This window comes from Silene latifolia, chromosome 7, assembly GCF_048544455.1.
Source record: "Silene latifolia isolate original U9 population chromosome 7, ASM4854445v1, whole genome shotgun sequence".
NCBI classification, from domain to species: domain Eukaryota; kingdom Viridiplantae; phylum Streptophyta; class Magnoliopsida; order Caryophyllales; family Caryophyllaceae; genus Silene; species Silene latifolia.
Window position 1 is genome coordinate 10,136,381 of NC_133532.1, and position 25,342 is coordinate 10,161,722.

General features: G+C 35.9%; 1 protein-coding gene and 1 long non-coding RNA gene across 5 annotated transcripts; one reads left to right on the top strand and one right to left on the bottom strand.

The window, feature by feature from the left end:
* Positions 1–12,444: 12,444 nt before the first annotated feature.
* On the bottom strand, positions 12,445–13,338 carry LOC141590879 (uncharacterized). Its single transcript, XR_012520533.1, has 3 exons — positions 13,026–13,338; positions 12,760–12,933; positions 12,445–12,545 (listed from the first exon to the last, which is right to left on the bottom strand). It is a non-coding gene; the product is annotated as an uncharacterized LOC141590879 (long non-coding RNA).
* A 4,042-nt stretch (positions 13,339–17,380) lies between these two features.
* Positions 17,381–23,588, top strand: LOC141591661 (uncharacterized). 4 transcript variants are annotated; one of them, XM_074412065.1, is made up of 12 exons: positions 17,381–17,601; positions 18,700–19,065; positions 19,939–20,026; positions 21,019–21,110; positions 21,224–21,342; positions 21,661–21,776; positions 21,874–22,004; positions 22,096–22,182; positions 22,315–22,375; positions 22,484–22,524; positions 22,608–22,728; positions 23,183–23,588. In XM_074412065.1, the coding sequence occupies exons 2-12, from the start codon at positions 18,737–18,739 to the stop codon at positions 23,240–23,242; spliced, it is 1,245 nt and encodes a 414-aa protein (XP_074268166.1). In that variant the 5' UTR covers positions 17,381–17,601; positions 18,700–18,736; the 3' UTR covers positions 23,243–23,588. The 4 variants fall into 4 exon arrangements, with proteins under 4 accessions (XP_074268166.1, XP_074268168.1, XP_074268167.1 ...); XM_074412067.1 differs by having other exon boundaries at positions 17,521–17,601; positions 18,710–19,065; XM_074412066.1 differs by lacking the exon at positions 17,381–17,601 and adding an exon at positions 18,236–18,450.
* Positions 23,589–25,342: the final 1,754 nt, after the last annotated feature.

A 25,342-nucleotide genomic window follows, 5' to 3' on the forward strand; every position in this document is an offset into this window, starting at 1 on the left:
ATAATTAAAATCGATAACTTAACATAATCTTTTATTTATATATAGTCCTTGCAGATATCAATCAATACAAATTGGAGACATGGGGTATATGTAAATGCATATGACACGACTTATCATGTTAGGCATACTATACATGCAATTTCTTAGTTATGACCTCCATTTCCGTAACCACCATTGTCTCCATAACCACCTCCGTAGTTACCACCATAACCACTTCTGTAGTAACCTTTTCCTCCATAATGGCTTCCATAACCATTCCCGTAACCACCTCCCTTGTTACCGCTTCCATAGCCACCATTGTACCCATTTTCATAGCCATTTCCGTAGCCATTCCCATAGCCACCATTGTACCCATTGCCATAGCCATTTCCGTAGCCATGACCAGAATCACTTCCTCCATAACCTCCTTTATAGCCATAACCAGAACCACTTCCTCCATAGCCGTATTTATAACCGTCATCTCCATATCCTCCTCTATAATACCCTTCAGTACTCAACGCACTGTCTTTCTCTTTCTCTGCAACATGTGTTCCCTCAACAATCGACACAACACATATATAAAACCGATGTTTGGATTTAAGAATGGTGAAAAGCAAGATAAATATATGGCAAAGAAGATGCTGAAACAGTTGATTTCCAGTTCTGAAGTAACGGGTTGACAATAGGAGATTAGCAAGTGAAAAAATTGTTAAATCAAAAGGTAATGAAATTGAACTTTAGTTAATTTAAGTGAACCTAAGGCCACCTTGGAAACTGCCTTCAGACGAAGCTTATCACGGCAAAATTGCTAACCACAAATGCCAGTTCTTATTCAGTATCTCTAAAGTTCTCATGTACTCATAATTCACCTGCACACAAATTAAACTTTAGTTACCAAACTATACAGGGGGAAAATGATAGATACTCCTATTACATTATTTAACCGGTGTAATGTAATAACACGGAACATAAAATTCCGTGATGAAAAATGATGAACAAAATGGATATCACGAGAAAACCGGAATAGGGATATCAAGTTAATTAGTCCCAATGAGTGAAAAGTATTTGAAAATTATATTCTAAATTGTTAATGTATGGCGGAGACTCCGAGAGGCTGACTGTAACAGGCTTATAGACAAGAAGGATATACGAAATTGGAGACCACCAGGGGATTTAGAGAGTTGAACCCAAATCCATGAAAATATAATATGATCTTGCGATTCTTGACTTCAAACCTATGTCGAACTTTTATATCCGAACTTACTGATCTAATTTCGATGTGATGATAAGAAGATAGGTATCAAAGCAAGAATGAATGCACTGCAAACAACGAAAGACTCGCACTTGATCATCAAAAGTCAGGACTTAACCAGTAAGAATAGTGAATGTTACTCCATCCGTCCCAATCATTTGTATACCATTGATTAAAATTTAAAATGCTAATAAAACAAATGATTAGGACAAAGAGAGCAACTAAAATTGATAAAAGTTCACAGAGTGGAAGTTAATATGATTTGAATACGATAAATATGATCGAGTTTATTCAATTGGTAATTGTGTATTGTACGAAGACATATTTTTCCGCCACCGCATTGAGCGATTGAACACATCATTACAGCAAAATCATAAATAATCGCCCATAACTTCCACTTCCACTTGTCTACAACTTAGTTTCTTAAGTACACCAAAACTGATACTCTATATATGTGTGTTTGAATAGAAATAGAAAATAGACATCAATTTGACCTGAACTACATCCTGTCCCTTAACCACTGCCAAATACATTGATTTGTTGTAGCAATAGGTAACCTTGTATCAAGTTCGTTGTAATGTTTTCCCCCGAAGGGTTCATTCTTTGACAGCTCCCATATTGTTGGTGTAACACCCCCTCATACCAAGGTACCTTACCAAGGACTACCCTAGCATGAAAGGCTGTTACCATCTCGGTTTCCCGAGGTTAGTATATCAAAGTTACAAATTCCAAACCACATTTATTAAAGTATAAAAGTTAAAGATTACATTATCTCAGACCAACTCAAAATAAACGTACAAGGTCTCAATACAAATGAAATCCAAGACATCTAAACTCATAACAACGGAAGCTAGACTTGACGTGGTGACTCCCCATGATTGTCCCATAGCTAAACATCTCGCATTACTGTCATAATCTGCTCACCATCCCGAATGGATCACCGCAGGTTTTACAAAACAACAACACGGGGTCGATTACTACTCAATCAATATAAGACAAAGAACTATACAACCAGGTGATCATCGATCTCACACAAGAATCGACTACACACCGAAGTGTGTAGCCACGCCAGATTACCCATCGCAACGGGTAATCCTCGCCGCCGATGGGTGACCGCACCCATCCCCACCTAGTCCAGCTCATCAACGAGCGACTAACAATCCCTGTCCCTTAATGTGCACATCCCCTCCCGTGACGGGTTCCACGGAGGGCGAACTAGGGTGTGAAGCCACTCCCGCAAGTGACTCCACCACAATCACACACACATCATCATCACAAATGTCCACAACACCACAATCGTCACAAAGACATCCACACCAATACCGTCACCACAACACCCAACCTCCGATGATCGAAGAGATAACAACAATTATAAAACATATGCAATCTCAATCAATTAATGATCTGCGAGTAGGAGAAACCCTACCTTTTCGCAATCCGCTATGCTTTTGCAATCAATCATACAAATGCATAACAATTACCACATCGTCACCTACAACAACAATCACATAATTCCAATCACTAACTGCAAAACCCCATTTCCCCCAATTCCGTAAACACACAGTAACCCCAACGAATACAAACAACATAGAATAACACTTACCAACAGTAGGATGAGGAAATGTACGTAAGGACTCCGAAGGTTTCGCAATCAACAAAGCAAAGGGGGTGATTAGGGAATAATTAGGGAGAGATTAGGGTTACGTAAGAATGATGAAGTAGAAATGATATTTTGAAACTGACGCGGATATAAAATAAATCTTAAACGCTCCTAATCAACCGTCGAAATAACAACACTCGCCAAACCGGACACTCGGTCGAGTAAGTGTATACTCGGCCGAGTGTCCCATACTCGGTCGAGTGTTCACTTTACTCGGCCGAGTGTTCCTCGAACCAAAACAATACACAACCTCAAAGACTACTCGGCCGAGTAGGTTCTACTCGGTCGAGTAGTCACCAAGGAGAATCCATAGTGTTACAATCTTCCTCCTTAAAAGAACTTCGTCCCGAAGTTCACACTCTACTATAAAACAAAGCACAACACTACGCCACAAGACTATACCAACCACATATAACAACACCATAGAACTATACAAGTCACCACAAAAATCATTATCCCGACTCAAAGCAAAACAACAACAATACAAAACACGACCGCGAAGTTCCAACCTAACCTATAAAACATGGACACTTAACATCAACTCCACAAACCACTCTTCCTTCCACAACATGGCTCACGATATCTTCTCAACTATAGCATAGGCTCTCAATACTGACTCCATAACATTACCCAATAACCACAATATAATGTTGCCAACCTTGTATCACTTCCATAACACTCAATAGCACTCAATCCACAAAAGAAGATCAATCATAAAAACGGAATGTTACATTCTACCACTCTTAAAAGGAACTTCGTCCTCGAAGTTTACTCACACTCCTCAACATCATCATCCAGCTGCCAAAACTCTCGAACTCATAAATATCATCATTCAACTGTCAACACTGTTGAAATATTCTCTCATTGCTAAACATCGAACTACTACAAGCACGGTCATGACCTTTAATAAAATCAACACAAATATCCGTCCTTTATGCTACACCAACACTCTACTTCCAATTATACTACCATATGCACAACCATCAAAACCTCTTTTATCGCATCCTACTCCTCTTAAGATAAATGTTACGTCCTCGTAACTCACTAATACTAGATCCTTAGTTATACCTCTCATTATCTTCATCACCACCACATGTCAAAGATAACCACTTATAATCTGAACAGTCGCCATGCATATATCTTAGGCTCTCTTACTTAAACAACTCTCATCCTTCAATTCACTCGTCACACCCCCTAACCTATACCCCAAAATCCTTAACTTAACCCAAAACTTCAACTCTTCCACATTACCGCAACATGACATATATCTTTATATAAACTATATAAAACTCATATCACCAAAAGCATAATTCACACTCCACACTTGTTACGTACACTCACACTAGCTCCTCAAGTTCTTTTCTTTCATTACCGCAAAACTCATACATAACTGAACATGACACTAATTCCCAATATCCTGCACCCACTATCTCAACAAAAGATTATGAACCACTTGTCGCTTTCAGATCATTACAACACATATTCCACGAATCACTTGCCATGACTATGACTACCGATGCCTCATCTTAAAACAAGATAAAAATTACTGTAACAACTTCTCACAACTGTGTCCCATCAACAGAATATCACTATACCATGGCAACAACGAAAACATATACAACTCTCTTTCACATCATACTCTACCCTCATTCCCAAACTGAAACTGGTAAGAAACAACAACAAACAAAACAACGATCGCATGTTCAACCAAAACTCACCAGGAACAGCAGCAAACAAACAACAATATATGTTTAACTGGTAAGCACTTTCGAAAACTCGTAACATAGTCATCTCACCTACTCCACCACAACCGGTGACAACATCGCAAAATTGCCACCAACAAATTGCACCACAAAGTCTGCGAAAATACCCGCATCACAACAGTAAGTACCGTGCCATACACAATCCCATAAACACTGACTCAATATAACATCTTGGACAACAAAATTACTCAAAACTGCTTTACCAGATTATGACACAACATATTATACGGAATAGATAGACAAGAATCTCATGCATACCATCCATACTTTTCATGGATTAAACCTATATCATGAATACACATGCAAGTATAACCAGTCTTGTCAGACCACCCAACTATCACTTTTTTTTTTTTTTTTTTTTTTTTTTTTTTTTATCATCATTCCATTAAGTTACCGTATCCAACATATATTACAAACATTCATATAACAACTTTATGACTATCACACCATACCGCATCTCGTGAGGTCACAACCTCACACAAACATTTACATACTCCTAAGACCCATAATCACATCCAAATAGCCAATCCTGATTACGTAAGTTACCACTTGACAATGAATACCTCTTATCCCACTTAACTCGGTGCCCTTCATAACATATCTTCTTTTACACACATTTATCACCACCCAGTGAACGTAGCCATATCATCTGTACCCAACTACTAACGAATACCTCATATATCCATACCTTAAAATCCCTCATAACCAAACATTAATCACCTTCACAAAATCAACCTCATTAGAACAACTAACTTCCCCAAAATAACATCATCTTCAACCACTAGTGACAATACTATGACACCAACATTTTTCATGTGACTACTCTCTTACTATCACTTCTTAATATAACAATCCTTTTTCTCCCTTTGGTTCTCATCCCAAACGACAAACATCAAATATATCAACAAAAATCACCTCAACACTATTTCCAATTTCATCCGTAATCGTATCGTCACCCGACTCACCACCAAAATCTCATATCGTGCAAATTCTTTACCCAAATTTTGCTTTCTTTAATTCCTCGAAACTCATGATTATCATGTTGTCCTGGAACTTCTATATAACTGTAACTCAAATCCTCATGATAGCATCATACATCTCTACGATTCCTTACTTTTATATCACATATTCTCCGTGAACATGTTCCTAGTTTTACTCCCCTTATTCTTTTCTTTTACCCTCGACAAACTCCCTTAATGATTCAACTCTTCATTATTTCTGTCTAACTCTTAAGTGCTCCGGTTACCTTCACATTGCTCCAAACTCAATCCCCATTATTTTATGTCGATATCATCTCACTCTTTCTTACCATGGGTCTTCTCTCATTATACTATAACTCCCAATTGTCACTAATCTATCCATAAAATCAACGTTTAAAGTTCAAACAATTGCATCTCCCTTTTTACATCACTAGGAAACCAAAATTCATCTCATAACGTTAGCTGCCCAAAGAATTACTCACTAGGCTCACATCGTGAAAATTCCAAATTCCCAAACTTGGTCACCATCTACAAATCCACGTCGCGACATAACTCTATCTAAGTTCACTATATAACCCTCTTCTCCATCCCTCTAAAGCAACCTTTCATCACATATATCCTTAAGCAACACAATGCTAACCGTCTCCCTCTATAAGTCCTTACACATCCCGAAATGTCACTATTCGTATCTCTCATCTCAATCTTTCATTCTCATGCTTCTTTGCACTTACATCACCCTTGCCCATATACACTTACTTTTATACTACTCAATACACGACTATTTCACTCATCATATCTCACAAAACATGCTCTTTACCTCGATTAGCTTATCATTCTTCCCTTTCCTTTTTCCACTATCTCTCACAACCACATTAACACATGTCTTCCTTATCCAACACATGTCCCTCATAAGCCGTTATTCTCAATGTCATAACTTCCGGTAACTTACGTATCAAGACCGTCTCACATATAAAAGAATGCGTTAAGACTCAAAACATACATGTGTATATACCCTACGGCTCAAAACAATGTAAAAACATAGCCACCGGCTCAAAACAAAAGTAAGAACATAGCCACCGACTCAAAGTGGCCGCCCAAAGAGGTACTCGGTCGAGTACATAACATACTAGGTCGATTACAAGGTACTCGGTCGAGTTACTATATTACTCGGTCGAGTTTTTCGACTCGAAAGCAAACTCAATTATCGCGAGAAGGATTACTCGGTCGAGTATTGGGAATACTCGGCCGAGTAGACCTTACTCGGTCGAGTATGAGACCACTCGGCCGAGTTCACGACTCCAGACGCTAAACAGTATTATCACCGAGAGATTACTCGGCCGAATATGGAATACTCGGTCGAGTAAAAAAGACACTCGGCCGAGTAGGGACTACTCGGTCGAGTATAGGCGATTCTCAAGACCGTCCAGTTTTCGTAAAACAGTCATATCTCACTCGTTACTTGGTCATTTTGGGCGTGTGACCTATCGTTAGAATCGTAAGAGGACAAGCTATCACCTCAACTTGGAATCACAGCAATATCCTTTCTAGAACTCGACTTATGACAGTTTTAAGACAACCCTTCCAAAATCGGTTTGTATACAAATCAAAATTTCTTTTCAAAACAACTTTAACATGCATAAAACAAACAATAACGACCCAATGCTTCTGAAAACCAGTACATAGTTGAACATTTATCATATTCACCTTAAAATTAAACACCACATTTACATATACAGACGCATGACCTTAATCACATGCTTCTACCAACAATCAAGCATTAAAATCATCAGATTCATATGCACATGTACCACTACCATACTTCATGCTCAACATTGTATTAAACAGGTAACATGATCACATTCTTCATGCTCAATATCAACCAGATACAATTTCACAATTCACTTTTCATCTTTTACCATGTTCCAACACATAACATGCCAACATATTCCATGCTCAAAGTTCCAACATCAACAAATCGTCGATACATCTTTCAACTATTACCATATTCCACTTCTTTCCTCCTTTAATCCAACCATGCACAAGATTCAAACTACAGATATCAAACACACATAACTCAAACATATAACAGCTTCCCCCCATGTGACCGGCTTGAGATCGTAAGGGCCTTAGTGCGACTCGGACGTCTCCCAAGTCTTTGCGGTAGCTCCAAACAACTCTCCCCGGGTTCATTTTATTTAGACTCCCTAAGTTCATTGAGTTCATTAGTTTTAGGTGCCGAATCGTCGGCTGATACCACTTTGTAACACCCCCTCATACCAAGGTACCTTACCAAGGACTACCCTAGCATGAAAGGTTATTACCATCTCGGTTTCCCGAGGTTAGTATATCAAAGTTACAAATTCCAAACAACATTTATTAAAGTATAAAAGTTAAAGATTACACTATCTCGGACCAACTCAAAATAAACGTACAAGGTCTCAATACAAATGAAATCCAAGACATCTAAACTCATAACAACGGAAGCTAGACTTGACGTGGTGACTCCCATGACTGTCCCATAGCTAAACATCTCGCATTACTGTCATAATCCGCTCACCATCCCCGAATGGATCACCGCAGTTTTACAAAACAACAACACGGGGTCGCATTACTCAATCAATATAAGACAAAGAACTATACAACCAAATGATCATCGATCTCACACGAATCGACTACACACCGAAGTGTGTAGCCCTGCCAGATTACCCATCGCAACAGGTAATCCTCGCCGCCAGTGGGTGACCGCAGCCCATCCCCACCTAGTCCAGCTCATCAACGAGCGACTAACAATCCCTGTCCCTTAATGTGCACATCCCCTCCCGTGACGGGTTCCACGGAGGGCGAACTAGGGTGTGAAGCCACTCCCGCAAGTGACTCCACCACAATCACACACACAAAGATCACAAATGTCACAACACCACAATCGTCACAGCACATCCACACCAATACCGTCACCACAACACCCAACCTCCGATGATCAGCAGATAACAACAATTATAAAACATATGCAATCTCAATCAATTAACAGTACTGAGTAGGAGAAACCCTACCTTTTCGCAATCCGCTATCTTTGCAATCAATCATACAAATGCATAACAATTACCACATCGTCACCTACAACAACAATCACATAATTCCAATCACTAATCGCAAAACCCCATTTCCCCCAATTCCGTAAACACACAGTAACCCCAACGAATACAAACAACATAGAATAACACTTACCAACAGTAGGATGAGGAAATGTACGTAAGGACTCCGAAGGTTTCGCAATCAACAAAGCAAAGGGGGTGATTAGGGAATAATTAGGGAGAGATTAGGGTTACGTAAGAATGATGAAGTAGAAATGATATTTTGAAACTGACGCGGATATAAAATAAATCTTAAACGCTCCCTAATCAACCGTCGAAATAACACTTCGCCAAACCGGACACTCGGTCGAGTAAGTGTATACTCGGCCGAGTGTCCCATACTCGGTCGAGTGTTCACTTTACTCGGCCGAGTGTTCCTCGGCAGAACCAAAACAATACACAACCTCAGCACTACTCGGCCGAGTAGGTTCTACTCGGTCGAGTAGTCACCAAGGAGAATCCGTAGTGTTACAGTTGGCTATACATACTAAAGCTTAAGAAGTACAAGTGATTCACTAACCCAAATGTGCTTATACAGAATGGTTGCAATGTAAATAAAATAAGGTAAAAGGAGCGAAAATATAGATTACTTATATAATACATGTAGGAAAAGGAATGAGAATAAAAAGCAAGGTCCAATAGAGCCTACTGGTGGTTTATAAATTCCCAACACAACAAGTTAGCAATATCTAGACTAAAAGCTGATGATAACATCTCCAAAAAGCTTCAGGCAAATACCGATTTGTCTAAACATGTCTATTAACTAATGAAATAAAATTAATTTCAACCACAAGATCCATTACACCAATTGTTGATTGCCATACTACTCAAATAAGGTAGCAAGGGACCTAGAACTTTACCACATTCAGAATTAATGTAACAGTAGCTATACTACTAAAGTAGGGCTGCAAACAAGTAACAGAGGCTTGTTGGTTTTACATTCTTATTTTGACTGATTCACGGTTACATAAGCAAATTCACGGCCTGCAAAGCGCCAACTCAATCACAGGGAATCGAACGCAGCTTTGCAGGGCCGTGGATTTGCAGGCCGTTACAGTGTAAAGTAGACTCCAATATCAGATTTAATACTAAAAGATTCAGATGAGAATGACATTCACCTCCTTATATTTATCATTAATACACCATTGCATCGTCTCCCATTCCACATCCTCTATTGCCTCAACCTACAATAACAAATGACGACTATGAGTAAAACAACCCCTACTAAACGACTAAGACTCACACAAAAGAGCTACAATTAACCACATACTTGAGAGCACAGTCTTTTATTTCATCCTAAAGACAACATTTATAGTTTTGCGTTATGATGCTGTGTTAGTCTTGTGTAGTAACATTATGTTAGTCTTGCGTTCTGATGTCCTAAAAGACAACATTTTCATCCTAAATGATATCGTGTTTGCCAGGGTTATGCGAAAAATCCAAAAAAAAAAAAGAGTTATTCAATTGCCTTCGGGATGAGACCCTCGACAATCACATAATCACAGCATTAATGACCTTCTGAACAGCCAGAAGTCCTGCTATCTTGGCAACACTAACTGCATTGGTAAAAAATAAAATAAAGGCATAACTACTATTAGATGAGGGTATACATCAATATGAAATTAGTTCAACAGAAACACATATCACGTATGCCTCACAAGAAGCCTTAAAATGTATTTGTATCCCAAAAGTATGATTATTCCAACTACGATAGTAGTATTTAGGGCAAAAATGGAGCATTATAACTCAAAATATAAATAATAAATGACACTTCACAAAAGTTACCTTAAAAGACTTTTTCGTTGATTTCAACCTCATACGACTCCTTCACTTCTTGTATAGCAGAACCAACATCACAAAGACGCACATCAATCCCAGCTTCCTAATGTGCGGAAAGAAGCTCACATTAATTAATAACGCACTGTAAACAGTTCAACTGACAAGGAAAGACCAAAAGTGCAGGTGTCTAACGTATAACACTTAATCCGTTGTTCACACTCCAAAACTGAAGCCTAAGAAGCAGTTCTGATTTATCAAGGAAGAGCACATGTCTACAATATGGGATGTCCATCATAAGGATTGTAAGAAAAACCACTTACAATAATTACTCAAAGGCTAGGTAATAAGCACTCATGGGACGTCCAGAACTCAGTTGATTGCACTGCAGGATGCTTAAGAGTGACGCCCACAGCAGCCATGAATCCCAAGGCCTCATCGACACGATGAGCTAATTCTTGGTACCTGAACAAATTTGCAAATCGCCAGATGAGAAAACAAAAAATAATGCCAAAACTGACAACCAATTAAATTATCCCCACGTACTGCAGGCAACAACTATATTTCTAGATGTAAGCAACCAAGAAAGAGAGAGACTGACAGAGTTTGAGAAGAGTTCCAAATGACTTATTATTTTCTTACAGAAAACAAACACAAATTAAAAAACCATAAAGTACCACAGAGCAACAAATACAAGACTTGGGTATATCTATCTCGTACAAATAGTCAAGAAAGAATGTTCTCAAGGTGCATCGGGAAAATAAAAATTTAAGTTGTAAACTAATGTAAAAATTAACAATCATTAGTACAACTTATACACATTGATCATACTATGCGCATTAATTTTGGCATCAAAGATGATCATAAAGAACAATCATCACCAACTAATAACCATTCAAAATAAAGATTCGCGTGAGTAACCCTTTGCATAACACCATACCTATCAGCCTGCTCGCTATTCTGAGCAAAGTCGAGAGCCCACTGAGAAACCCTTTGCATAGCAAAGATAACCACCAAGTGGCAACCACCCTCAAAAGATTCAAAGTGGCGGCCGACCGACGGTTTGCCACGATCATCCTCTCGTGGGTCCGAAAACTTGACATCCGCAATAAGAGTGACAAGGCATAAATTATCCTCTCCTTGTCATATAAATCTATAAATCATATGAATTGGTGTTACTCCCCCTTCCGCAATTAAAATGAGATGGTCTTAAATATACACGCACAAACATTAATGAGAGACGGTCTTAAATGTGAGATCAAAATCGAACAGAGACGCTCATCATCAACAATCAACAACAATATTAACACTAATCCAAAGACAATAAGTGTATACTTGTGGATAGAGACCATGCCATATTGCGAAATCGGCGGGCTCTGCTTCATATAACCCCATGTTTCAGGTAAAAGGTTCCAACAATGAGCGCAATAAAACCGATAATCACGGTAAGCATAATAGTAAAAGTAATTAGCAATAGTAAGTACCACCAATAAGCACGATAAATCAACGAAACAGTAATAGTCAGTAACAATTAAGATGGCTACTGAAGGGTTATTTCAGTTTATAACAACCGTAAGCATCATATGAAGCATTCGATTTTTCCATCTAATGTAGAGAAATAAAGTTTCAAGAATTAGAGAGAGAAAGGATGAAAGAATTGTAATGAAATTAGATTGATCAAAAGTTGTTACAGAGTGTTGCATCATATGCTTATATAGGATGCATAAGTCGGTTTATCTTAACAAACTCTTGACAACCTTACTTCAATATAACTAACTAATTAGTGGAGAAGTCTTGTATTCCGATCCCTTATATAAGAAGTATGCTTTTCTATGGTACACTGAGCAAAATAAAAATACGAATGTACCTCTATCAACATCTCGTTGTCTTTCGGATCGTCGAGGAAAAGTGGTTACGATTTGCTCCAAATGCTTCACAAATCTTTACAATATTGTTCAGTGCCCTTTCTCCCGAGTAAAAGATCACAAAAACATTCTTTTCAACCTGTATAAGTGGAGATTTCAGCCAGAAACATCAGAACCTCTGACAACTCAGATAAAGAATCAATTAATCGTATATATCATAAGATAGATGCCTTCATACTGATCTCTCCCTCCTAAAAAAAATATTTGTTACAGTTGTAGATTCTATAAAATATTCAGAGTAAAGTATTAATACTGATGAGAACGAACGGAAACATTGAAACAATGGACATTACCTTTTGACCAGATGCAGGATCAATGACAGGAAAATCAAGGATAGATTGCCTTAAGAAAACGTTTCCCCTTATTGCCCGGAAAAGAATCCTCTCAAAAGCCGTTGATTTTTCACGAAAGACCAGGCCACTGATGAATCCAAGCCTGACTTGTTTTGAAGGATCGACCATCATTTCCTAAAGAAAGGACAATTTTAAATGTCATCCTAGGTGTTAGGAAGAGACAGTTTTCATCTGAAAAGATATTGTAATGGGGACGAAAATAATACCTGTTCCCGCAATATAGGACTATCAATTGACCTTCAACCAAGTGCTGTGCTTCATTTTCTGTCTGCTAAGCTGCTGCCTTAAAAGCTGCATAAAAGAATGCCCCAGCCTGAAATACATCAACTCACTTCAAAAAATTCCGTTGTATATAGGTAAACCGCTTACAAGATAAAAGGAAAAAAAAAAACAGTCGACTTAAACGAAAGCCCAAGTAACTTTGGCTTATTGCCTCGACACATGACTTTATAGCATGCCCCACATCCTTCACCACTCTCAACTTCTTAAGTAGGATGGGGCCTACCCCACATCCTACTTCTCCACCACTCATAAATCTTACGGAGTATAAAAGTAAAGACAATGGGTAAAGATGTAAACAAATCTCAAATTAAGTGAAAATCTTAATGGTAAAAAATGCTAAATTATGTGCTAGTTTCTCATCTGACATTATGACATAATTTTGTGTTATGATTACTCTTAAATACTATCGTAAACTCGAACCATACGATGAAATTGATATTTGTGGGTTAGTGGGCGATCTCGATTATTGTTTAATTTGGTTGATATCATATTATATAGTCGAGACAGTCGCAAACCAAAGTAATTGATATTATTTTTAGTATATGAGTAAATATGGTTTTCTATTTCGAAATCAACAACGAAATTCAGTAATGCACTTGAGAGATTTTCAGAATGGGTGATAAACATACTACTACTACCGTCGCCATTAGCATCACCGTACCAGGACAAACAAAATGATGGATGAAGTTACTAATGTCTTGTGTCAATTTTTTTTTTTTTTTTTTTTTTTTTTGTTAAATCTTACACCTTCTTAAATGTGTGGGATGGGAGTTACTATTCACTAATGAATAGTAACTATAGGATGAATAGTAGATTTCTTTGCGGGTGGGTTTCTTAATGGGCTGGAATCGGATCTTGTTTACATAATGGATTTTGGGCCTGTAAAAACACTTGCTCTCTGTTACTCCTCTCTTTCACAAAATCACAACCACTCCCCTTTTTCACCTTACTCTACATTTCTACCTTTATTATTTTCTATTTCTATCTTCATTATTTTCAACCTTTTCCTCTCAGCCTTTCATTCACCTCTCTCCCTTTTCCTCCTGCTGCTCGTAAATTCTATATCTCTGCCTTTTTCTCCTTACCTTACCTTAAATGTGTATCCTCTAAGTTACTATTCACTAATGAATAGTAACTCCAACAATGAATCTATATATCTATATAAAAGAGAGTTTTTTCGAGCGATTCTAGAGCGTCCACATCATCAAAAATTAATTTAGAAAAGTTTCATAAATAATAGAGTTTTTTCGAGCGATTCTAGAGCGTCCACATCATCAAAAATTAATTTAGAAAAGTTTCATAAATAATAATATTTTCCACGTAAAAAATAAAGTGGAGAATCTTTTAATTATTATAATATCTATATTTTCTATTTTATATTAATGAGAAGTTTATAATCTAACCACCTTATACTAAAGAATTTGACATTTCATTTGGCAAAAAAATATCGTTATAAAAATTATGAAGATAATATAATTAGATTCGTGGTAAAAAATGCTTTCATTAGAGTATAGATTTCATATGATCGATTTGCACATATTAAAGATGATGTACTTCTTACTATGTTATATGTCCCACATTGAAAAACAATGTTAGTGTGGTGATTATAATACGTATAAATTATAGAATTGTCCTACATGGAAAGATTAACATAAGGTGAGTGATCCTATAATTGTAAATAGGAGTCATCATTGGAACCTATATACCAACCAAAAACTTTTTGAGTCTCTTAAATATTATTTTGGAGAGCTCTTAAGAGTTTATATCATTATCTTCACAGTATAATATATAAATATATATTTTCTATATTATGTATTATATTCAAGTGATATTTATAATCTTTATATAAAAACTTATACATCTCATTTGCTCAAAAAGTATTATAAAAAAATTATGAAAATTATATTATCATAGATTCTTGGTAAAAGAAATGCTAGCATTAGAATATAGTATCATATTATTTGCATATATTTTTAATTATGATAAAAAATTAAAAACAAACGTACAAATATTAATAAATAGTACTCCCTCCATTCAAGACCAAACAAACGTACAAATATTAATATATTTTTTATATTATGTCAAAGTGATGTTTATAATTTTTACATAAAAAATTATACATCTCATTTAGCAAAAAAGTAACATAAATTTATTATTTGCACATATTTTAATTATGATAAGAAGTTAAAAAAAATGTACCATACGTATATTAATAAATAGTATAGTATTTGCTTATTATTATTAATCTGGGTTAGATGACGAATTAGGTGCGAAAAAGATGGTGTATTTCTAAATATATTGTTTGTCCCACATTGAAAAATAATGTAGGCGTGGTAAATATACTACATATAAATAGTTGAATTGTCCCATATTAGAAGATTATCATGAGGTGAGGTATCACATGATTATAAATAGGAGTCATATTTGAAACTTAGGGGTATCAACCCAAAATTATTTGAACCGCTTAAATATTATCTTAGAGAGTTATTATAAGAGTTTCTATTAACGGCAAAGCTTAGTTACAACAATACCATATAAATATTAATCACGTAGATATTTATAAAAGTGATTATATATTACTATATTAGTGATATTATAATGTTTATTTTAAGACAATCGATAGAATAATAACTTTATTTAAGACAAAATCATAATTAAAAAATAAAATGGGTGCTAAATATATAATGATAATCTCTGCACTAAAATAGAAAATTTATGAATTATAATACAATCAAGTGTTGCATAAAAAGATCTTGAATCCACAAACAAATCAATAATGAGCTTTTTTACTTTAATAAATAGTAGAATTAAATCTTTTTAACTTTCAAATATAGGTAATTATTATGCCTCATTACATTTGAGTAACTAAAAGACATCATAATTTTTAACCATTAATCAAAATCGCACCAAAAAAAGAAGATATTTTGCATTTGTTTATACATTTTATTGCTCCCTTAATTACATCTTAAAAGTCGTGTTAGAAAAAAAATGTAATTTAAATCATATCATTTGTACATATTTTAATTATGACAAAAAATGGAAAAAAACGTATGAATATAAATAGATAGTATAGTATTTTCTCATTATTAAATCGGGTTGGATATCGAAATAGGTGCAAAAAAGATGGTGTACTTTTTCGTCTGTTATTTGTCCCACATTGAAAAATAATGTAACTGTGGTAAATATACTACTCCCTCCATACCAATCCAAAGGTAACATTGACTTTTTCACACATGCCGAGACACGTTTTGCAACGTGAATATATTTAGTTACACATTATTAAAAATTATAAAAAATAGATATTCTTGTAGCATTCATGACGATAAATCAAACAAGATCTCACATGACTATATTTTGTCTTATAGATTAAGAATAATATCGAAGATGCCCTACGACCATGAATAGTGTCATTTTGGTCAATGTTACCTTTGGATTGGTATGGAGGGAGTACATATAAATAGTTGAATTGTCCCACATCAAAAAATTATCATAAGGTGGGGTGATCCTAAAAATTAATTTAGGAAAGTATCATAAAAATATTTTTTTATTTAAAAAATAAAGTGGAGAATCTTTTAGTTATTATAATATTTATTTCCTATATTATCTTCAAGTGATGTTTCGAATTTTTATATAAAAACTTTTAGATTTCATTTGACAAAAAAATATCGTTAAGAAAATTATTAAAATAACATAATTTGATTCGTGGAAAAAATGATATCATTAGCGTATAAATTTCATATAATTTGTACATATATAAAATTGTGTACTTCTTAGTATGTTATATTTCCCACGTTGAAAAATAATACTTTGTATAGGATTATATAAAAATAATAGAATTGTCCCACATCAAAAAGATTAACATAAGATTTGGTGGTCTTATGGTTATAAATATGAGGCATCCTTGGAACTTAGTATCAACCCAACATCTTTTGCGTCTCTTAAATGAGATGTTTGGACTTTTGATCATATCTAAATAAATAATTAGACATAAGATGTAATATTAAGACCTTATAACCATTTTTTTATTACTGAGTTAATTATCCCGTTGCAACGCACGGGCATCCAAACTAGTAGTGTCATTAAATTTGGGTTGGGCTATTCTGTGTTGTTGCTTTGGGCCTTGCTTGGTCGGTTCACTACATGAGTTTATAGTTGAAATGTTTGGGCCGGGTGAGAGTTTTTGGAGCGGGTTCAGGCTGTGCGTGCGGATAGATGCAGTCCAATTCTCCCTCTTTTCATAATTCAGCTTTCTCCGTCTGCTTCTTAGTTCTTAGTTCTTAGTTCTTACCACTCATTATCCCTCTTTTCCTCTCTATCACTCAATTCACCTTTACCATTTACCGACCCATTCGGCCATTCCCCTGTAACTCTATTATGTTGTTCGAATAATACCTTCGTACTTTCATACTATCAATGATTCGCCGATTTTTCAATCTTTCGATCGACAACTGGTTTACTCTTTTTCTGCAATTTTGTCTTCAATACCTTTAATTTTTTCAGGTAATTCGTCACTTTAATTATTTCAATTTTCACTTCAATTACCATCAATTGATCCATTATCAAAACTTTACTCTCGATTACAGTTAAAAATATAATTATTCGATTAGATTATTATGATCGGATGCGGTTTTCGCTGCTAATTCTCTTTGATCGATCAATTGATCTATTATTTGGGGAATTGTTAGTTGAATTCTACTATCATAAGATGGAGTTGAAATTATGTGATTTTAGTTTATTTTGCTTAATCTGAGTTTTGTCTGTGTTTTAGTTATATATTTGGTTTGTTCAATTGAATTTTAGTGTTTTGATTGATGTTTGACTATTTTGGGTTGATGAGTAGATCTGATTTGGATAACTATTGAGTTTCTCGAGAAGAAACTTGAGTAGTTTTGGTGCGGAATATCGGCCAATGAGTAGATCTTTGTTTTTACTCCACCGTCTTTACCATCAACCCAGCTACCGCTACCGCCACCGCTATCACATGTTGGGCCTCTGGAGGGGAGTGAATAGTAACTCTAGGATGAATAGTAGATTTCTTTGCGGGTGGGTTTCTTAATGGGCTGGAATCGGATCTTGTTTACATAATGGATTTTGGGCCTGTAAAAACACTCCCTCTCTGTTACTCCTCTCTTTCACAGAATCACAACCACTCCCCTTTTTCACCTTACTCTACATTTCTACCTTTATTATTTTCTATTTCTATCTTCATTATTTTCAACCTTTTCCTCTCAGCCTTTCATTCACCTCTCTCCCTTTTCCTCCTGCTGCTCGTAAATTCTATATCTCTGCCTTTTTCGCCTTTTAATTTGATGAATTAAGGGTCACCGATTGAGAGCTTATGAACTTCAGGTTTGCACTGATGAGATGAAAATTTGTTTAGATCTTTACTTATTTTCTTTACTTTTTGTTTGCACTGATGAGATCTGTCCATATATGATTTGATGATTGATCAATAGATTTCCGGCTAATTACTATTTGTGCTTTCTTATAAATGATATAGGCATATATGATTTGATCATTCATCGTCATTTTGTTTGTCTAAGACAGTAGGTTGTCGATAGTAAGTTGTTTTATTAACGGATTTTCCAATTTTATTAGTAACTTATAGGTCAGGTGACGTTGATTGATAACCGCAATGACATCCCGCCGTCGTACGCCGGCGAAACCAACCTCCTCGCCGGAGAAATCACAACCGGAGGACTCCTCATCGTCGGCGCCGTCAAAGTGGCCTAAAATCCTGTGTCTATCCGGCATACTCCTCCTCCCGTACGCCTACCTCTTACTATTCCACTTCAACATCGACGCCCAACTAAAGCGATCCATCCTCATCAACGCCGCCCTCAGTGTCGCCGGGTTTTCGGTAACAGTAAAGTTGATACCGGTGGCTTCTCGTTACGTCATTCGTCGTAATTTGTTCGGTTTTGATATTAATAAGAGAGGAACTCCACAAGGTCTCATCAAAGTGTCGGTCACTCTATCCCTCTTTACATTTTCGACCTCATCAATGCACTCCGAATTGCAATTACTTAGCTCTTATTTGCTTGCATTTAATTTAGTTGAAATATTTGCTTTGATTTTGTAGCTTTGGGGATTCTTGACATTCAGCATCGTATTTTTCGATTGGAATTGTTTGATTAACATCCAAGTTTCTATTTTTCGGAATTCCTTGTGTTGGTTCAGTAATTGTGGAACTTTTCTGTTGGGACGAGTAACTTACATCAATATATTGATTTTAGACCTTCCCTTCTTCAGTTGAACATCTTAAGATTTCAAGTTTACTGATTTCAGATACTTATACCCATCATTTGCCTTGATTTCGGTTTATTTATTGTAAATGCAATACTTTCCGGACAATTGTTGACACTTATTGCACTTTCCGTCTCTTTTCTCCCTTTCTGCTTCTGAAATTTCATTGGAACATGATAAACTGCGAGGGATGTAGAGAGTTAAACCTCCTTCTGACTAAATTCGTCAAGTTTTTGAAGATTCAACCTCTGAAAACCACATTTCCTCATCGTAGACTGTCTCACCTAGTTTATGGGATTCATTTTTAGCTTCAGATGGTTATATTTCCCTTTTTTTCTGGTGGATAATACGAAAAGATTTGTGAAATTGATGGGTCGGACTTTTCATGGAATTTCAAAAATGGGCCTTATTGGCTCGGATAGAGGGACTAGGGAGTAAGTTGTTTATGTTGGTTTTTGGAATTTTTGTTTTACTAGAAATTTTTTGGTTAAGATTATGCTGTATTATATTTCTAGACCTCATTTTAGCCTAGTGTAGCATTATCTTACACTGGATAAGAAATGTTTTACAATGCCTCATTTTGATTTGCAGACCGGAGTCACTGGGTATAGTTATTGGGATTGTCTTCTTATTAGTGGCCATATTGTTTCAACACTTCAACTTCACGGCTGACTCTGTTGTAAGTTCAAATTTCTGAATCTGTTGTTTTCGTTTACCTTTCGTATTTCTAGTTTTGTGTGACTTGCCAATATTTTATATTTTTCCAATTCATTGAGAACAAAATAATATAATACGTTGTTACACGTGAATAGGTTTAGGAGGAAAAGCTTTTAATTTAGTTATGTTAAATGACTAATATTATAGATCACTAATTGGTATTCCATTGCATTACTTATATGACAGGCTGTTATGCACCCATTTTGATATTGATTTGAGTATTTGAATAGTAGTTGAGGTGACTTTTGATATTCTTTCTCAATCATACCTTAAAGCTGACATGTTGCACTGATGTTCTTTGTCGAGGATCTTATATTTATAAACAAGAACCCTTCTGCCCCTAGCAAGTGCAATGAGTTGGTGCTTCGCAGAGAGTTGCTATGAGAGTCAGGGTGATTTGATGACTTTCAACTCTTTCTAAGTTTTATAATCATGAACTTTCAGCAGTTAAAGGCAACAACTATCCCGCAAATAGGGGGAAAGGAGGGATAGGATGCATGCAGCTTTACCCCTTGTTTGCAATTCAAAATCTTGATAAAATATCTTGTTACAGTCGACGTCAAGCTGAAGGTGCCTGTGAAAAAAAAAAAAACTAAGATAGTGTTCCTGTACAATTTCTGTATTTTATTTGTGTGAATTATACTCTGATCTGCTCAACTACTTATTAACCACCCCCATTAAAGAGGGAGTAAATAAGGAAAGTATGGAGAAAGACTTGCTTCAGAAAGAAATTTGACTCATAAGGTCACAAAGAATTACAATGGAAGTGGCTGGATTAGGACTGAGATAGAGAAAGCAATGGTCCACTTATATTTTTTGGGGAAGCATGAAACTCAAGTTAGTTATAATGTGATGTGTTCTGTTTGTTTACATATTTTTGCTTATTATCATTGGCAAGTCAGCCAGGCAGATTTATGAAGACAAGTTCTGTAACTATGGCGATAAATTGTGCAGTGGCTAGTTGAGTATAATGCTGCTTTGGCTTCCATATGTTTCATGATCTTGCTCGGATTTGTCGATGATGTTCTAGATGTGCCATGGAGGGTGTGAGTGCCATACTCCAAATCGTCTTTCTCGTGTACCTTGAACATAAATTTATATTCTGTTCTCTTTCTGATTCAGTTTGATACTCTGACTCTGTACCAATATGCTGACGCAGAAAGCTTGTGTTGCCTTCATTTGCTGCTCTTCCTTTGTTGATGGCTTATGCCGGCCACACAACAATTGTAATCCCGAAGCCTCTTGTTTCATATGTCGGCTTGGAGGTTTTGGATCTAGGTAAATGTTCAGGGCGTGCTTTCTTGTTATATACTAATTGTGTTTGTGTTGCCTGACGCACAACTACAACCATATGGCAACTTTTGAGCTTCATAAGTCCAAGGGAGAGGATGTTTACTCATTAGTTCGTGAAATGTTTTGTTTTTGGTTCTTCTGGCAGTTGCCATTATTAACATAAAATTCAACTACTGTACCACTATCTACAGTGGTACAGTAGTTGAACTTACTTCAGATAGTGGTGCGGTAGTTGAATTTACTTCAGATAGTGACATCCTTCTAATATTCAGACAACCGCCTTCATCTTTGATGATTAAACAGGATGGATATACAGACTATATATGGGACTTCTGGCAGTATTTTGCACCAATTCTATCAATATCCATGCAGGCATAAATGGTCTTGAAGTTGGGCAAACAGTTGTGATTGCAGCTGCAGTAAGCCTTCGGGAATTTCCCTTTTTTTCTTGACCTCACTTGTTCTACATGTACTATAATTAAGTTTGTATACAATCTGATCATTTTAAATTTACAGATTTTAATACATAATATTATGCAAATTGGAGCATCCATAGACAATCCTGAGTATCAACAAGCTCACGCGTTCTCAATTTATTTAGTGCAACCTTTTTTGGCTACTTCACTGGCTTTACTGTCTTTCAACTGGTACTGATGCTGTCAACACTTTATTGAAAGTTATCTTTTTCACATTTTTTTATCTTTGTAAAGTGTAAATTTTTTTTGCTATTTATCTTAGGTATCCTTCTTCCGTGTTTGTTGGGGACACCTACACATATTTTGCAGGAATGACAATGGCTGTAGTTGGAATTTTAGGCCATTTCAGGTGAATTTTATGGCGCTTCTTCATGTCCTTCGATATGTATTAACCATAATTGCTACTTTATGAAGTAGTATCATTCTAGTTACTCTTTACTGAACTATATTCCCTTTTTATTTTCTGTCTGGACTCTGACAGTGAAACATTGTTGATCTTCTTTGCTCCTCAAGTTCTGAATTTCCTCTTGTCACTTCCCCAGGTTTGATATTCCCTTCTCCCCTTCAACTCCCTTCCTTTTTCTGTCCTCTAATCATCTCCCATTTTATTTGTCTAAAGTAATCTAACATATGAGGAGTTTTTGTATTAGCTTGCTGGCATAATCCCTTGTCCACGACATCGGCTTCCACGGTAATCACGTGTACTCTTTCAGCCGGTAGTTCCATATGGGCCATGGCCCACTTTTATCTGATATTGGCTTGTGTGAATGACAGATTTGATCCTCAGACTGGGCTCTTAACTGGGACTAATGATGGGACACTGGTGAACTTCACTTTAAGGATACTTGGGAGGATGTCCGAACAATCACTCTGCATCGTGCTTCTGGGGCTCCAGGTGAATCTACTTACTAGCTCTACCCCCTAACCCAACACTGCCAGTATAATCAAGTATAGCTTTCATCAGTAGGCTTTGAGTTGACATTGTTCACTGAATTATTGATCTAAAATTACTCATTGCCCCGCCCCAAAAGCTTCCGTGTATGGTGGTGGGTAAGTCTGTAAGGGGGTGGAGTTTTGGGTTCATGACCAATTATAGACTTGTGTTGCCTAATGCTACCGTACACTATATGTAGTGGGTTTGGTCTAGTTAGTTATTTTACTTTATCCACCAAAACCCTCCTAATAACAGAAAAATTAAAAAATTCCACAATAGAAAAAAGAAAAAAAAAATCACAATAGATATAGATTCAGCTACAAGTGATTATTCAAATCAAGTAAACCTTTTTTTTGGTTTTACGTTACTTGTGAGATTGAAGTATATGCGTGCGTGACTACTAAATGTTATGCAGGCTCTTGCATGCTGTTTCTGTTTCTTGCTCCGGTGGCTCCTCACTGGCTGGTACAAATGAGATTGCGACTCTGCCAACAAAAGAATTGTGGTTGGTAGCTTCATTGCTGTTGTCTGACACGACAATGCAATCAGATAGACAGACATCTTGTGGGAGAATTTTGTTTAGAGCCATGCCTGGTAATCATAGTTTCAGATATGAGTATAACATTGTATACTTTCTAACGTGAGCTGCAACAGGCACCGAAGGAAGGATTTTTTTTAACCTTAACTTCATTATTTACTTGTGTTTTACAACAAGTATTAAAAGAATTTTTGCCGGTGTATTTTAGTTACCATCTAATTCTATACTCCTGACTTGTGAACAAGTAGAGTTTTTTTATCCTAAAGTTGAAGAGTTGGTGGAAGTTTTCTTGTTGATGACGAGCAAGTTAATCGTCAGGCATCAGTGACTTCCTGCGGTAATCTGATATGAGGTCTTTGGTTAATTGTTCATTTCTTTGGTTTGATTGTGTTCTTCAAATTATAAGCCTTCTGGAATAACTTCTTGTTATGCTTATTATGCCCCAAAAATACATCCAACTAATTCCACGATCTACTTCAAACACAGTTGTTAATTTTCACCTTCTTGTAAAGGGGTACTTTTAAGAGAATTCAAGAGGAAACCAACATCGTATTGAGGGCCATAGAGCAATTGCTCCTATATTGGGCAAGTGTCCTTGTTTTCAACATTCCCTTGTTTACTAAACACCAATTCTTATTTGCGACAATTCACAATCGATTTAAACAATGTTAAAAAAGACACGTCACAAACTTGTGACCGTGACAAACAAGACTTATTGCTTACCGAACAATTAAAGCTTCCATGATCCTCAACAAAACAACGAGTTGGCACCAATTTTTTGTGGAGATTAAATTAAAATATTAAGTTGAGATTAAATTATTCACTAATAGAATTAACTATCCACTAGTACTAAAACCTCCCAATAAAAATGTATGGTAACACAAATCGCGGCCAAATGACCATATTGGTAAAAAAAATGGCACTTATGTGACATATTGGTAAAAAAAAATTACACGTATGACATATTAGTAAAAAAAGTAGAGTGCAACTGCCATATTGGTAAAAAAATGAGCGTAAATAAATCCACTCATGGTTACTATTTTTTATACGCTTCGGTTTTACCAACTTGTAAATCGCCGTAATTTTAGAATTAAGTCAACCCGTTTTCCTTGTTATTTGGGTTTAAATAACCAGTATCCGCATCCGTTTCACTATTGTCGTGTTTACAACCGTTGTAAACAAGAATTTGTGTATAAATATAGACACCTAGTTGCGGAAGAACTCTAATACAACTATAAAATAGTATCTTATATATTGCCTAAAGTTCATCCTATCAATTCAATAATCAGCAACTGCTTTTTACCAAGTTGCTAATTTTCAAATATTATCTATGCTTATGTTGTTCGTTATCAATTATAATTTTCAATTATTGAATATATAATATAATATTTAAGTTAGCAATATTAAAAGGATGGACTCTTTAATATTGTTCGAAAGTCTTTCATATAATGGACTCTCTAATAATCACATAAAATCTCAAATTTTAATGAGAGAGCTCGATGAGATTACCAAGAGGCAAGTACAGTGAACTCTACATATATACACCGTAGATTATCCACCCTTAATTGGAAATCATATAATCGAATTGAATTATTGAATATACATTAGAGTGTGAGATACTGAGATTAACAGCATATTGTTAACGTTAGCTTGTTGATTACATGTAGTGCTTTACTCTCGCGTATAGTTCCTTTGTCCCCGTTATTTGTTTAAAGCAAAGCTCATAAATTATGTTAATGGATGACTCCTATAAAAATTAATGGATGAATCCTATAAAAATAGGAGACAATATACGATTTAAAAAAAATAAAAAAAAGAGAAAATTGTTGATTACAGCCTTTTAAAAATCACTTTTTGAAAATTACAGCCTTATATAATTTTTTTTGTAAATTACATCCAAAATATCACTTTTCTTCTAAAATTGCACCAACTTGAGGATTTCGGTGAATTTTGATGATGTTTTTTCGATATACCCTTTATTATTTGAGAGCCTACTTACCCAGATTTCTTACCTCTCCTTAACACAAACCAATTAAT

Coding starts and splice junctions, on each gene's coding strand:
- LOC141591661 (XM_074412065.1), top strand. CDS start 18,737: ATGACATCCCGCCGTCGTACGCCGGCGAAACCAACCTCCTCGCCGGAG. Junction 22,525..22,607: donor CCACGACATCGGCTTCCACG/GTAATCACGTGT, acceptor TGTGAATGACAG/ATTTGATCCTCAGACTGGGC. Junction 22,729..23,182: donor TCGTGCTTCTGGGGCTCCAG/GTGAATCTACTT, acceptor AATGTTATGCAG/GCTCTTGCATGCTGTTTCTG.